We start from the raw sequence: 14,851 nt of genomic DNA on the forward strand, positions 1-14,851 counted from the left end.
GCCAGAAGCCTCAGAATCTGCCAGGTTCTTCTTCATTTCATTCTAACCTAAAGTTGGAAGAGAGATTATAAGGCAGGGTAAGAAAAAATAACCCTATTCCTTTTCTTTCTTCAATATCTTGAACTTAATAAGGAAAACTAACTTCTCTATCTAACAAAAAAAATTGTTTTTCAATGTTTTTACTTACTATTGATTGTAAAAATGTAAACTGAAACAAATCTAGGTTACTACTTCATATTTATTAAATTAATTAATAGGACAGAAAAGGAAAATGACAGATGGTAGAGGGAATGTGGGGAAAATGAGGCATTAACATACCGTTGGTGGAGTTGTGAACTCTTTTGCATATCCTTTGACCTTGCAATACCACTATCAGGTATATACCCCAAAAGAGATAAAAAACAAAAATAACAAATACCTACATGTACAAAAATATTTATAGCAACTTTTTGCTGAGAGGAAAGAATTGAGCATTGAGGAAGGCTATCAACTAGAGAAAGCCTAAATAAACTGTGGTAAATGATTATGATGAAATACTATTGTGTCATAAAACAAAACAATAAGCAGAATGCTCTCAGAAAAACCTGAAAGGACTTCCATGATGCAGAGTTAAAATGTACTGTGTACAAAGTAACAGCAATGTTGTAAGATAATCAGCTATAAATTACTTGGCTATTTTCAGCAATACAATGATCCAAGACAACTCTGGAGGACTTGTGATGAAAACTGCTAGCCATCCTGGACAATGAACCAATGGTGTCTGAATACAAAATGAAACATACTTTTTTTAAACTTTATTTTTCTTGAAGCTTTTTTTGGTGGAGTCTATATTTTCTTTCACAATATATTATGGAAATGTTTTGCATGACTATGTATTTACAATCTATATGGAATTGCTTTCTTTCTCAATGGGGGTGAGAGGTGAGGAGGGAGAGAATTTGGAACTTAAAGTTCTTAACACAATTGTTAAAAAATATATTTACATATAAATGGGGGAAAATAAAGTCACAAATAACATTTTTATATTTAAAAAAAGAATTGTTTTTCTTAATTGATTAAACGAACAAACAAAAACTTCTTCTCTAAATATATCAGGTCCTCAGCACAAAGCCATAAAATCTTCCACAATGTGTCCAACAACTATTCAAAGGTTGACTCTTTGGCTTGATATCTTATTAGTCAAGACCTTTAGTAAGAAACTTCTTGATACCATTAGAATCTTCATTAATAGTATAAGCAACTCATATACTCACTATTTAGATTATAGGAGGTTGCATAGTACAAGGAAAAGAGAGCTGAATTTGGAGGCATAGGACTGTAATCCAAATTTCACTTCTGCCATTTACTTACTGTAAGCACTTGGACAAGGCACTTATCATTAAATACACAGTAAGAGAGTTGAACTAAATGGTGTCTAAGATCCCTCCTACCTGTGATTCTAGGAAAAGGTAACATTTTTTCCCAAAGACTTTTATAATTTATTTACATATTTATCTAGAGACAGAATTATGAGTCGTAAGCATTCTGTACTCAATCAGGAGAAATCTAGATTCTAATTCTGCCTCTGACACTCTATAGTTATGTTGATGGGAACTCAAGCCATTGCTCTCTCCCTAAGACCAAAATTCCTTAATCCACTCTGAGACCATATCCCCCCAAATCTTCCTTGACTTTTTTTTCTCAGCTCTCCTCTGACTTTGTCTTAATCCATGAAGCATCTTTCCAACTCCTTCCTAATTTTATTCTTCAATCATTCTCCACTCCTTGCTAATTTTATCCTTCAAGCATTTCCCTCCCATTCCTCCATGATTTTAATGAAACATATTCCCAATTGTTCCCAGATTCCTTCAAAACATAAGGATGTTTATCTTATCTCCCCAATTCTCTCCTCCTTTCTTCCCCTTCCTTCTGTCCATAAAAATTGTTCCTTCTCAAATTATGCCACAAAATAATACTTGGATTTTATCTGAGGCCTTTACTCGTTACTAAAAGTGCCTTCTGTCAGGGAGAACACCTCAGTGTGATTTTTCACAATCTTTGCACCTCATCTTTGCTTTCCCAAATCTCATCACGTGACCATATCATTGTGACTATGATGAAACCACTTAATCTCTCTGAGCTCCAGTTGTTTCATTTATAAAATTGGGACAATCATGTTTCTTCACAGGAATGTTGTGAGGCTCAAATGAGATCATGTTATATATATATATTACACATGCTTTACATAAGCACTTTCTAAACCTTGAAGTGTTATATAAATGCCAGTTATTTTTAATTTATACAACTTTATACTCTTTAAATATCTCAGCATGAATTGGTTAAAAAAAAAAAAAAAAAAAAGGAGGAGGCCAAGGACCATAACAAAGAAGGGGAAAGAGATCCACTTGAGATACTGAGAGAATAATTATATAACATTCCACCAGTCTTAATAGTCCTCTCTAAGGGAGGGAACTGATTTATCCTGGGCTCCTTTATATCACTTGGTCAGGGAGAATCAGGTCACTGACCTGCTCTATGACCTATTCTAATGACAGCTCATCAGTTTTCAAAGAGATATTTGTTACATAATTATAGCTAAATTGTCATTCCCCTGAAACAATCTCTTGCTTTTTTTACTGCTTGCCTTGAGTTAAACCATTTGAAATTTTAGTGGTTTTCTAAGAAAAGAGACTTGGACTTCTCCAACTCTTACAACCTAATAATCCCCCAGACAAGTGTCAAAAGGAAGGTCAACTGTCCATTGATCTGAATCTGAGGGCTCATTACCAGAAGCGAGCCAACATTTGGTAAAACAAAGAATTTTGAAGTGAAAAAAATCATACTTACGAATACATATTTCCATGCTTTCATAAAATCCAGGACAACACTGGGATTTACGTCTGTACATAGTTTTTTCTCCATGTCGATAGGCTGTACGATAGCTAACTCTATGTGTAGAGAGAAAAAAAAATCAAGTTCTTGTTTTTTTATTCTGTATTTGGATTGATTTGGGATAATATGTTAGTTAAAAGTTTAAGGAAAGCATTCTATAAAATGTAACATTCGATATTGAAAGCAAAATAATCCAAAATAATTAGGAAGAAATTTAAAATGGATTCTTTGACTAAGGATAAGGCAATTTGGCCAATTTAAATTAAACTATACATTGATTCAAAGATCAGTAATATTAAAAGTAGAATTATCTTCTTAACTTCATTAAGATTATTGCTTACATGTATAATGGTATACATTTTCGTTTCTCTCCAATCAAGTAATTCACAAGCATATTTCAAATGCCATGTGGTGTGCCAGAAATTGGAGTGCTATTACAGATACAAATATAGAGAATAAAACAATCTTTTTGCTCAAGGCACTTACATTCTAATAGGAGACTTCCTTATTGCCATTTGAATAAAATATAAATTCCTATAGTTTTTAGAGACTTTCACAACCTGGCCCCAACCTATCTTCCCAGTTTCCCCTTTTGAATTCTATAGTCCAGAAAATTGACTTTTTCTTTATTTTTCACCTATAGCATTCTATCTCCTAGCACTAGATCTCCCATTTCTATATTGTTATACCAGCTATCCTCTATGCTGGGTATTTTACTCTATTCATCTCTGTCAAATCAAGTCAACACAAAGTAATCTTTGAGTGTTTAGTTTTGCTAGGTAATGTGCTAGGTACTGGTAATAAAAGTACAAGCAAAAAGAGTCCTTGTGACCAAAGAACTTGCATTTTAATGAGGGAAGATAACACATAAAAGGAAAATAAAAAGGAAAGGGGAGAAGAGACAAAAAGAAAAGTATAGAGAGTCAGGAATACAAACTTAAATGGAATGAAGACTACATTGGTTTAAGTATCCTTAAAATGAACTGGGAAATAGTTGGAGAAAACTAGCCAATCAGAGAGGCTTCAAAAAATTCTTCTAATGTGTGAATTTGAGGGGTAAAATAAGTTTCTAGGTTGAGGAATTTTCACAATAGATGCTTTTGGAGACCTCTCTTAGTGTTCAAACTGACTCCTGTTATTCCAATGAATTGATCAAATTTGGCTTGGAAACTCTTAAATCCCAAACAGACTAGTTTCCTATAGTTTTCCAGCATCACATCCCTGTACTCAATTAAGAAGGGTTTAGGAGATCTCCATTCCTCTAGAGAAAGTCTATGGCAATATCCCTAAATGTACTGATTCTTGATGATTGTGGGTGGTCAAGAAGCCATGATCTTCTCAAAATTTCTACTTATTAAGGAATGGCAGCATCCACAGAAATCAGATCTTTTAAGAGGAGAAATAGAACACAAAACACAAAACACAGGCCAAGAAAACTTGAGGAAAAGGGAAGTAAATCCCTCCTGAAGTCAGGTAGAGCCCCTAATGGGGGCTCATTTATTTAAAGAGAAAATGTAGATAAAAATAAATGTCTTCAATAAAACATAATGGGTCTTCTCCATTTAGTATAATATACTCTGATTCTGCAATGGGATAAAATCAGGGAAGACTGAGCTTCAAACATCTAAAAATCCTCTTGGACCCTATACATTGTGGTTCAGAATTTTTTCCCCTATCCTTTGTGTGTGTGTGTGTGTGTGTGTGTGTGTGTGTGTGTGTGTGTATTTACATGTAGAGAGAGACAGACAGAAACAGAGACTCACAGTTTTGGGGATAGATAGCTGGTCTTTGGAGTCAAAAAGAAGGGCTTCAAGCGGTACTTCAGCTGAAAGGTTGCTATGTGACTAAGTCACTGAACCTCTCAGTGTCCTAAGAAATTCTCTGTGACAAGAAAGTGCAGAGAAAATGTCAATCTGCATTTGTCAAGAAAAATCTTATGGGAGTTCCCTATACCATGAAGTCACAAGTCCAATTTTTTAAAAAACCCAGATCTACATGCATAAAAAATGATCTCTTTTGTCATATCACAGTCATTTTGGGTAAATTATTCACTTTAGATGACTATTGTTACAAACAATAATTAAACAAAATACCAGATAGAGTGAGTGCATCTGACAATGTATAAACAACATTCTCTTTTGGAGACACATGTCTCTCTGCCTTGTTGAGAAGCATTTCTCTTGAAACAACATTAGTTTTCTGATCACTTGGACTTCAGCATCCTTTTCATGAACTTTTATTTCACCCATTCTTCTTTGAATTTTTTCTATTCTCCATTTCTTATAGCATAGCAATATTAAATTATATTCACATACCAAATTTAGTCATTATCAGTTAAGGATTTCCTGCTTTGATTCCAGTTGTTTACTACCACAAAGAGTATTATAATGAATATTTTTGTGTACTTTAGTCACTTATGTTCATCTTTCTTTGTTGGGGGATATATGATCAGTAGTAGTATTTCTAGGGCAGAAGGTATGGTCCTTTAAATCACTTTTTTGCATAATTCCAAATTTACCAATTCACCAAGACAGTATTGTTAAATTCCAACCTGAAAATGAAACATCAGTGTTGTTTTGATTTCTATTTCTCTTAGTATTAGTTATCTGGATCATTTAAAAAAATATTTACCTTCTTACAATACTTTTGAAAACTGATCATATCCTATGACACTTGTCTACTGATTGAGTGGATCTTAGTGTTATGTTTGTCTCATTTCCTTATATATTTTACACATATTTTTATTGGTGATATTTGACACATCTATCTTTTAAACTCTAAAATTTCTCTACTTTCACTGATTTTAATAATGTAAAATCTTATTATATGTAATTAAAATTATCTATTTTGTCTTGTAATATCTCCTCTATTAGGGAGGATTGTAATCTCCCATTAAGTCTAGAAAAGCACTGGAAATATGCTAGGCATTCAACAAATAATTGTTGAATAAATAAAAAAAAGTTTTCTCTGTCAGTCTTTCATATCATAGATTATAGAATGCTGCATTTCTTGATACTTGCATAACCAAACTCAGAAACACATATTTACTTCCTTTACCTGTGTCGTGTACACTTAAACCAGTTTAGGATATCAGTACAGCTGGTATAGTAAATCTGGTCAAAGGGATGTGGATATGATTCTTGTACTGTCACTGAATAACTGAAAAAGAAAAAAATAAGAAAATAAATCAGCAATTTCCTGCTCTACACAGATGTCTGTGTATCAGCATTTAGAGATAAGTGCTAGATAAATTGTCCTTACTGCAAATGTAGATTGCTCATTAACAGGGAATCTTCTAGCCTTTTTAACCATTTATTTGAAAGAGAAAGTTAAAGGGTTTACCACAAATATAAAATGCAATTATTTTCATGTTTACCAATAGACTACAGCATTTCTAACATTAAAGATTTATCACTTGGTTAGATAGAGCTTTTTGAAAAAGATTTCAAACATAAAGTCCAAAGAAAACTTATAATATTGACTCACAAAAACGGAAAATTTAAATCTTTGTTGCACATACCCAATTTTTATCACTATCTTCTGATTTCAGAAAGAAAAAAAAAGAACAATACCTTCTAACTAACTCATCAGCACATAGTAGACTCTTAATAAATACTTGTTTCATCCCTCTCTTTTTCTCTCTGTCTCTGTATTTCTCTCTTTTCCTGCTTTTCTCTTTTCTTTCTTAATAAGTGTTGAACGAATGACTTCATGGAGAATATTTTCAAAATTATTTAAAGGCATCTGAAGAATTTCTCTCTCTCTCTCTGAAGAGTAATGGATTCTGTTTCAGTCTCCCTGAAGAATTTTATCAAAGCTGAATATGGTAATCAGCACATCTAACCCTTCATGTTAACTTTGTGACAGTGTTAGAAGATCTAGGTTTAAATACTAGTTCTACCACTTACTTCTTCTGTCACCTTGAAAATCTAATAACCTCTATGTGTTTCAGTTTTTTTCCATATGCAAAATGTGGAAAGTAAATGAAATGGTCTCTTAAACCCTTTAGAATCATTCTAGCTCAATGTGACTAGAATTCAGAGGTATGGGTGTGAGGTTTAGGTTGGTGGAAGTCTGGGAAGTTCACATAAATTCCCCCAACTGGATAGAGACTGAAATTCAAGTAAATTAACTGCTTAGAAGGAAGAAATTTATGTTAGAAAAGTTATAATATGCTACATTACACAAACCCAAACACATTTGTCTTCTCTAAGGGTTTAGGATATATGATGTTGCTGTCAAAGCTGCTTCTACATAATAATAATTTGCAAATGTACATATCTTTGTGAATTTCCTTCTTTGGTACAAAATAAAACTTTCCCCCCAGTCAAAAACAGGCATCTTTCTTAAAAGACAGACATGAATATGACCAATTTTGTCTGTCTTCTAGTGACAAATTAGACATGAACAGAGAGGGATTAGGGCAGAGTGCAGAGAACACTGGATTATTCATTAGGACTGCATCTTAATCTTGGGGCTAGATAGACGATATCTTAAAGTCCTTCAGACTCAAATATTCAAACTCAAATTCAGACAATTTTTATCCTTTCTAATCTGTTTGGGTCTTTCAGTAGTGTGTGAATTACTTGGGAAAATCATGCTTTTGACAGGATTTCATATTGTGATAAAATGGTTTTGACTGTGTACTTTTATGGATACTCGAGAAGTACTAGAGTAACACACATCATTTAACCTTGACTAGATGAAAACTAACTGAGCTGGTTTCCCCATATTTAGTTAGTTCTCCAAAAGTGAGTGATGGTTTTTAAGCCATACATAAATTTCACTGCTCTCTTTTGGAAGAATAGATATTACTATTACAAGGAAATATGCAGAAGTTATGACTCTTAAAGACAATGGTGTACTAGAATCATTGTTAGAAGTATCACAACAATTATTGATGTTGGGAAATCAATAATAACAAAGATCATTAAAGTCCATGAAGAAATAGCATCAGTTGCAAAATTGACAAGTAAATATGTAGTTGAAAATGAAAAAGAATGTCAAAAACTGTCAAACTATGGCTGAGAAACAACCTAATCAATTTTTAGACAACGAGTAAAAGTTTGTTTTTAAAAGAATTTGTCAGCTCAAGAAATTATAATCAAGTTTTCTACAGTGTGGCACTGGCTTCTTGAAGTAGGAACAACAGTGGGAAATAATTGTTTGTTTGTTTTTTTAAATCCAACTGCTAACTATTCCTATGACAAAGGAAAAAAGTTTGTCATAGACAAGATCAACAAAGGCTAAGTACTGAAGACTGAAAAAAGATAATTTTTACTAAGGAAAACTCACTTTTTCATTCAAAGTTATCCCAAAACTATTAGAATAAATCTAAGTGAATCTGTAAAATCCTTTCATCTTCGTCAGATTTCCCAAAAAAAATGTTTTGAGAATTTTCTGCCAAACTGTGTAAAAGAAATGGTAGCAGTAAAAAAGGAGTTACTGCATATTAAAAAAAAAAAAAAAGTTTTTCAGGACATATATGAATGTATATGGTACCTACTATGTGTCATGCATTATGCTAAACAAGTTACAATCATTGCCTCATTTGATCCTCACAACACTGAGAGACAGGTACCATTATTATTCCCATTTTCTAGATGAGAAAACTGGGGAAGATGTTAAAGTGACATGCCCACAGCCACAAAGCTAAATAAATGTCTGAAGCAGGATTTGAATTCACTTTTTTTTTACTATAGGTTTGGCACTCCAGCCACTACAGTAGTATAAATCAATAAATGTAATATTTATATGTGTATAAAATTTATAAATATAAATGCAATTATTTTACTTTGTCTGAAATATTTTGCATATCAATATAAAGTTACACACATATAGACTTGAAGCATCTTCTCTACAATGCCATGCTCAGGAACTTGCTCTAAGGCTATATAAAAAGGAAGTCATTTGACACAGCATATTTTTTACTTTAAATAAATTTTAATGACCTCTTTTATTTTTATATCATCTACTTTTTCCACTGTAATATCCCTAATGCTTTACAAGGAGCTGGCCCTGTTTCATCCCCCACAATAAAGAATTAAAAATGAGGAAGAAAAAAAAGTTTAGTAATTACAAATATATGTTTTAAAAGTATGATTTTTGTGCCATGTTCCCCACCCATAAGTCATCTGCAAAATATAAGATGGAAGCATTATCTTTTGTGGGATCAAGTTTAGTAAAGATAATTTCACAGTATTTTTGAAAGCTTTATTATTACTCTTTTCATGTGTATTATTGGTAGATATATATTATTTCCCTACTTCTGCTTTAATTTGTATTAATTTATATGTCTTCCCATGCTTCTCTTTATTATCTCTTAATAGCACAATGATATTTCACTGACATTCATGGACCACAATTTATTTAGTCATTCCCTAATTAAAAGGTATCTACTTTCTTTTGTCTTTGTTATTACAAAAATGTTCCCATAAATATTTTGATTTATAGAAGAGCTTTCTTTTTATCACAGGAAAAATTAGGGTCAATTACCTGTAAGTAGAATGTTCAGGTTAAAGTATATAGATATTTGAATTATATATCATTATCTATATATCTATCTATATCACTATCACTATCAATATTTATATTGCTTCCAAAAGGATTGTACCAATTCATAGCTCTACAAATAATATATTACTGTATTTACCTTTCTTCAACTTGTCCAACACTGACAGGGTTCCTAAACTAGTAAATGAGCTATAATCTTATTGTAGAAATCACTAAAATAATTTCCTCTTGGAAATTTTTATGAACAGGATAGAAATATAAACTTCCTTCGAGGTATCTAGGTGAGTAGAGTGCTAAGCCTGGAATCAGAAAAATTTGAATTCACCTTTGGCCTCAGGCTGCATGACCCTAGGTATGTCACTTAATCTTTGTCTCAGTTTCCTCAACAGTATAATGAAGATGAAACAGCACATACCTCACAGGATTGTTGTAAGGATTAAAATGAGGTAATACTAGTAAAGTGACCATTATATAAATGTTTATTCTCTTGCCTTTGACCCTCCCTTCATTCCAAAGCCAAAAGAACTCCAAATTAAGTTATTATAGTTATATTACAGTCTGATCATATCAGGAATTAAAAAGAAAGAGTTCCTACTAAAAGAGATACTTTCAACATGATCTAATCTCCTCTTATTAATGGTTTTCTTTTGTTTGCAAAAGTTTATTTGCTAACAAGGAAATAATACAAATACTGTTTACCTAGACTTTGGCAAAGTTTTTAGTAAAATATCTAATATTATTCTTGTGGAAAATGTGGATTACACAAATTTAGAAATAGTTTTAGATGACTAGACTCAGAGTACTTATTAATGGTTATTGTCAATTTGGCAAGTCATCAGTAGAGTGTGCCATAAGATTTTGTGTTTGGTCCTGACATTTTTATCAATGATAAATACATCATCATCAGTTTAAAGATATGTGATATGCTTATCAAATCTGTAGATGACTCAAAGCTGGGACAGAGAACTAACATATTGAAAGACATATATCCAAAGAAGGTCTAAATCTTTTGTTGTTTTATATCTGATTCTTAGTGACCTCATTTAAGATTTATTTGTTTTGGGCAAAGATACTGGAATGGTTTATCATTTCCTTTTCCTCCTCATTTTGCTGATGAAGAAACTGAGGTAAACAGGGTTAAATAACTTGCCCAGAGTCAGACAGTCAATTAGTATCTGAATCCAGATTTGGACTCAGGAAGATGAGCTTTCCTAACTTCATTCCCAGAACTCTAACCCATAACATGAAATTCAATAAAAATAAACATAAAGTCTTCAACTTGGATACAAAAAAATTAATTTCATGAATAAAATAATGAAAAAAGCATAACTACATAGTAGGGTTTTTTTGGGGGGAGATTGGATTTTAGTAAATTTCAAGCTTAATGTAAAATATCAGTGTTATATGACAGCTAAAGAAACCAATATTATTTTGGACTACATTAAAAGAAGTAAATCTTCTAAGAATAAGGACGTGATAGTGCTTCTTTATTCTTCACTGTTCTGCTTAGTTCTAGATATCATAGTTTAAGAATAACAGTGATAAACTGGAGAGAATCCTGAGGAGAGCAACTAAGGTATTCGATCAACTGCCTTGAGTCCTTGTCATATAAGGATCTGATGAAAGAATTTGGAATGTTTAATTTGAAGAAAAAAATTTAGGAGGAATATAATAGCTGTGCTCAAGTATTTAAAAGGTGCTTTAGCAATGGATGGAAATTGAAAGAAGTAAATCTGGGCTTGATGATAGGAAAAAAAAAACAACCCCAAATTCCCAACAATTAGAGCTGTCCTAAGTGAAATGGGCTATTTCTAGAGGTGTTAAGCTTCTATCATTTTAGAGATCTCAAAGCAGTGGCAAAAAGATTATTTGACAGGCTTTTCATAATGGGGATTTCTTTTAGGTATTTCTTTTAAGTTGCTAAAGTCCCTTCTTACTTAAATTTTGGTATTCTCTAATTCTGTAACTAGTTAAATTTTTCCACTAACTAACAATACTTGAGTGTATCACAACAAGAATTTAAGCTTATGGTTTAACCATTAGTTTAAAAAGAAAACAAATGATGATTTTATTTTTCAATCTTTCTAGGTTCACTGAAAATACTCCTGAGCCATTTACCCAGATATCATTTGAAAAGAAGACATTTGAACTTTGCACCTGCATATTTTAATTTACTAAAAAATAATATCTGGAAATAGGGAAGGAATAGAAAGGAAGACCACAGAAAGATTTTGGATTCAAAGAAAAGGTATTATTATCACACTGGGTCATTTTTGTTTTATTTCATATTAAGCTTCAGGTTCACTGAAGCCAGGGATTACAGTTTATCTATGGTGTACATATTTGTTATTTATTATAACTAATCGATGTATTAAATACTATTTTCATCATATTAACTACTTTACAACCTTACAAAAGAATTTATCTCTTAATCAAAATAAGTCCAAAGTCTTCATACTTTTTACCCTTTTACCCTAATCTCACCTACGTTTTTTAAGTTTATTTTTAGATAAAATTACAATTAAGCAGTTGGTTCAGTATACTCTAAAAATTATTCTTGATTCTATATTTTTGCTGCTGCTGTTCTTTCTCATCTAAATTCCCTTTTTTCCCTACTTATTTAGTCCATAAAAGCCTATTTCAAATTTTGTTTCTCCCATTAGCACTTTTTTCATATCTACAATCAACCATAATTTTTTCTCTTTCTGAGCTGTAGCATTTACTATGTGTATCATGTCTACAATGAACTATGTAAATTTAATGCCTTATAACATAAGATCTTGTATTGTACTTTTAAGGATTATCTATCCAGAATTATTATAAGCTCTTAGAAGGCAAAAAACACCACATATTACTTTTATTTCCTTAACTCACTTCTTAAGTACAAAATAGTCTCTTAATTAGATTGAATTATCCACAACAACACTGCTATTTTCAAGATAACTAAAACTTGGTTGAATAAGATTTGTTTTTCAAATGTTGTTACAGAAATATTTGTAAACTATAATTACTGTCTATATAAGTAAAAATAATAATGGACTTAAATCTAAATCTAATCTTTTCCTTGCTAATTCCATTGAATTCATGACACAAGAGAACATAAGAATCAGAATTGCTACTTTGGAATTAATTAAATATATTTATGACAAATGTTACCTTTCCCAATGGCTGCAAACATTGGGGTCTTCAAGATTCAATGAAAATGTCATTCCAATCCAAAGATAGAACAATATAAAAGGAAAATCCAAGAAGGAGTTCAAATAAACTTCCATTTTCCCCCAGAAGAATAACCTGAAAGAAAAAATATATATCCGAATTCTTAAATACAAAATGACCAACATAATTATAGAATGGTAACTAATAAGTATCAGTTAGTTGTCATTATAACCACTAAAATAATAATAGCAAGCTCCATGTTTATTCAATATAGCTGATTTTAAGTTTTAGTATAGAGATTTTTTTTAATGTATATTTTCTTTTTTCTTTTTTTTTTAATAGCGTTTTATTTACAAAATATATGCATGGGTAATTTTACAGCATTGACAATTGCCAAACCTTTTGTTCCAATTTTTCCCCTCCTTCCCCCCACTCCCTCCCCTAGATGGCAGAATGACCAGTAGATGTTAAATATATTAAAGTATAAATTAGATACACAATAAGTATACATGACCAAACCATTATTTTGCGGTACAAAAAGAATCGGACTTTGAAATAGTATACAATTAGCCTGTGAAGGAAATCAAAAATGCAGGCAGGCGAAAATACAGGGATTGGGAATTCAATGTAATGGTTCTTAGTCATCTCCCAGAGTTCTTTCGCTGGGCGTAGCTGGTTCAGTTCATTACTGCTCCATTGGAACTGATTTGGTTCATCTCATTGCTGAGGATGGCCAGGTGCATCAGAATTGATCATCATATAGTATTGTTGTTGAAGTATATAATGATCTCCTGGCCCTGATCATTTCACTCAGCATCAGTTCGTGTAAGTCTCTCCAAGCCTTTCTGAAATCATCCTGTTGGTCATTTCTTACCGAACAATAATATTCCATAATATTCATATACCACAATTTATTCAGCCATGTATAGAGATTTTTTATATAAGGTTAGTAAGTTAAGGGCTCACAGTTAATTAAAGTATTCTCATGTATAAATAATATTATAAAAGGTTGCTAAATTCAATCAGAGAACATGAGAATTACTGGACAGAGAGCTACCTTGGGAATTAGGAAGACGAAGGTTTAAGCTCTACTCTGACACAAACTGTCTATATGACCCTAATCAAGTCACTAAATTGTTCTTTCAGTACCTTCAGGCTACTTTAAGTCACAATATGCAAAGTAGGTGCTGATTTATATTGAGAAAGAGTTTTTTTATCCATTAGTGGTATCAGATTCAAATAGAAACATGGGCCATTAAACCAAATATAAGAATCTCTACAGGCTTATTGACTTAGTTTTAAAATGCAGTATCATCTATATTTTATTGCATTTTTAGTTTTGTTAAGTATTTCCCAAATAAAGTTCAACTGGGAATTTCCCAGTTAAACTTTAAATTATTTCTCACTCAACTTGAGAATGTTGCAGGCCACGTGGACTCTGCATTAGATTGTGTTAGACATGAAAACAGGAATGGGTTTTTGCCTTTCTTTATATTCTCAATTCAGCATCTGGCACATAGTAGGTACTTTATAAATGCTTACTGATTGACTGAACTTCCTACACCAATGAAATCCTAGATCCAAATCAAACTGATATATAAAAAACCCTATTATTCATACTAACAAAGACTTGGCAAATCACACAAACAATTCAGCAGCACACGGAAGTTCCTTTTATCTATTCCCTTTCTGTTTTTAGATAAGACATGAGAGATTTATAGGACAGGATTTGTTTCCTAATAGAAAGCTTAACTAGAAAGCAAATGATGAAATATAAGTTATTCATGAAGCAGTTCAAATTCAAAAAAGATATAAAATTTATCCCTGATATTGAGTAATAAAACTTTTTTTTTTCAACTCTGAAAGTAAGATTTATATCCTGCTCTTCAACAAACTAATTTTGTGACTTTGGGGAGTAACTGAATCTCTATATTTTACCCCCCATCTATAAAATGGGAGTAATAGCTACCCCTATTTGTTTATCTCACAAGATTGGCATGGGGATTGATTAGAAATGATATCTGCTGAACACATGAACTCCTTGGAGAACAGCTCAATATAAATACAAAATAATCTATTAAAGTTGCTTTATTTGTCAGGAGGAAAAGTGAGGTTTCTTTTCCATGGAATGTCAAAAACTGAATTTGATGTTAGAAACAGATTAAACTATGCTAAGAAAAAAGATGTCATTCACCCAACTTATCAGGAAAATTTGTAGTTTGCTTGACTGGATAATGAAACAGATCCCATGGAATACATGAATGTTGAAATATGCAGTTAGTCCATGTAATAAAAATTATGTATGACCAGT

General features: G+C 31.9%; 1 protein-coding gene across 1 annotated transcript in view; it reads right to left on the bottom strand.

Annotated features, from left to right (window-relative positions):
- Positions 1 to 12,725, bottom strand: part of MEGF10 (multiple EGF like domains 10) — an 80,566-nt gene extending 67,841 nt beyond the window's left edge. The window contains exons 1-3 of the mRNA XM_051994559.1: positions 12,541 to 12,725; positions 5,929 to 6,030; positions 2,827 to 2,927 (exon numbers count right to left, since the gene is read on the bottom strand). Coding sequence (XP_051850519.1) covers positions 2,827 to 2,927; positions 5,929 to 6,030; positions 12,541 to 12,725 — 388 coding nt within the window. The remainder of the gene's footprint in view (positions 1 to 2,826; positions 2,928 to 5,928; positions 6,031 to 12,540) is intronic.
- Positions 12,726 to 14,851: the final 2,126 nt, after the last annotated feature.

The sequence above is a fragment of the Antechinus flavipes genome, chromosome 1, assembly GCF_016432865.1.
Source record: "Antechinus flavipes isolate AdamAnt ecotype Samford, QLD, Australia chromosome 1, AdamAnt_v2, whole genome shotgun sequence".
Taxonomy (NCBI): domain Eukaryota; kingdom Metazoa; phylum Chordata; class Mammalia; order Dasyuromorphia; family Dasyuridae; genus Antechinus; species Antechinus flavipes.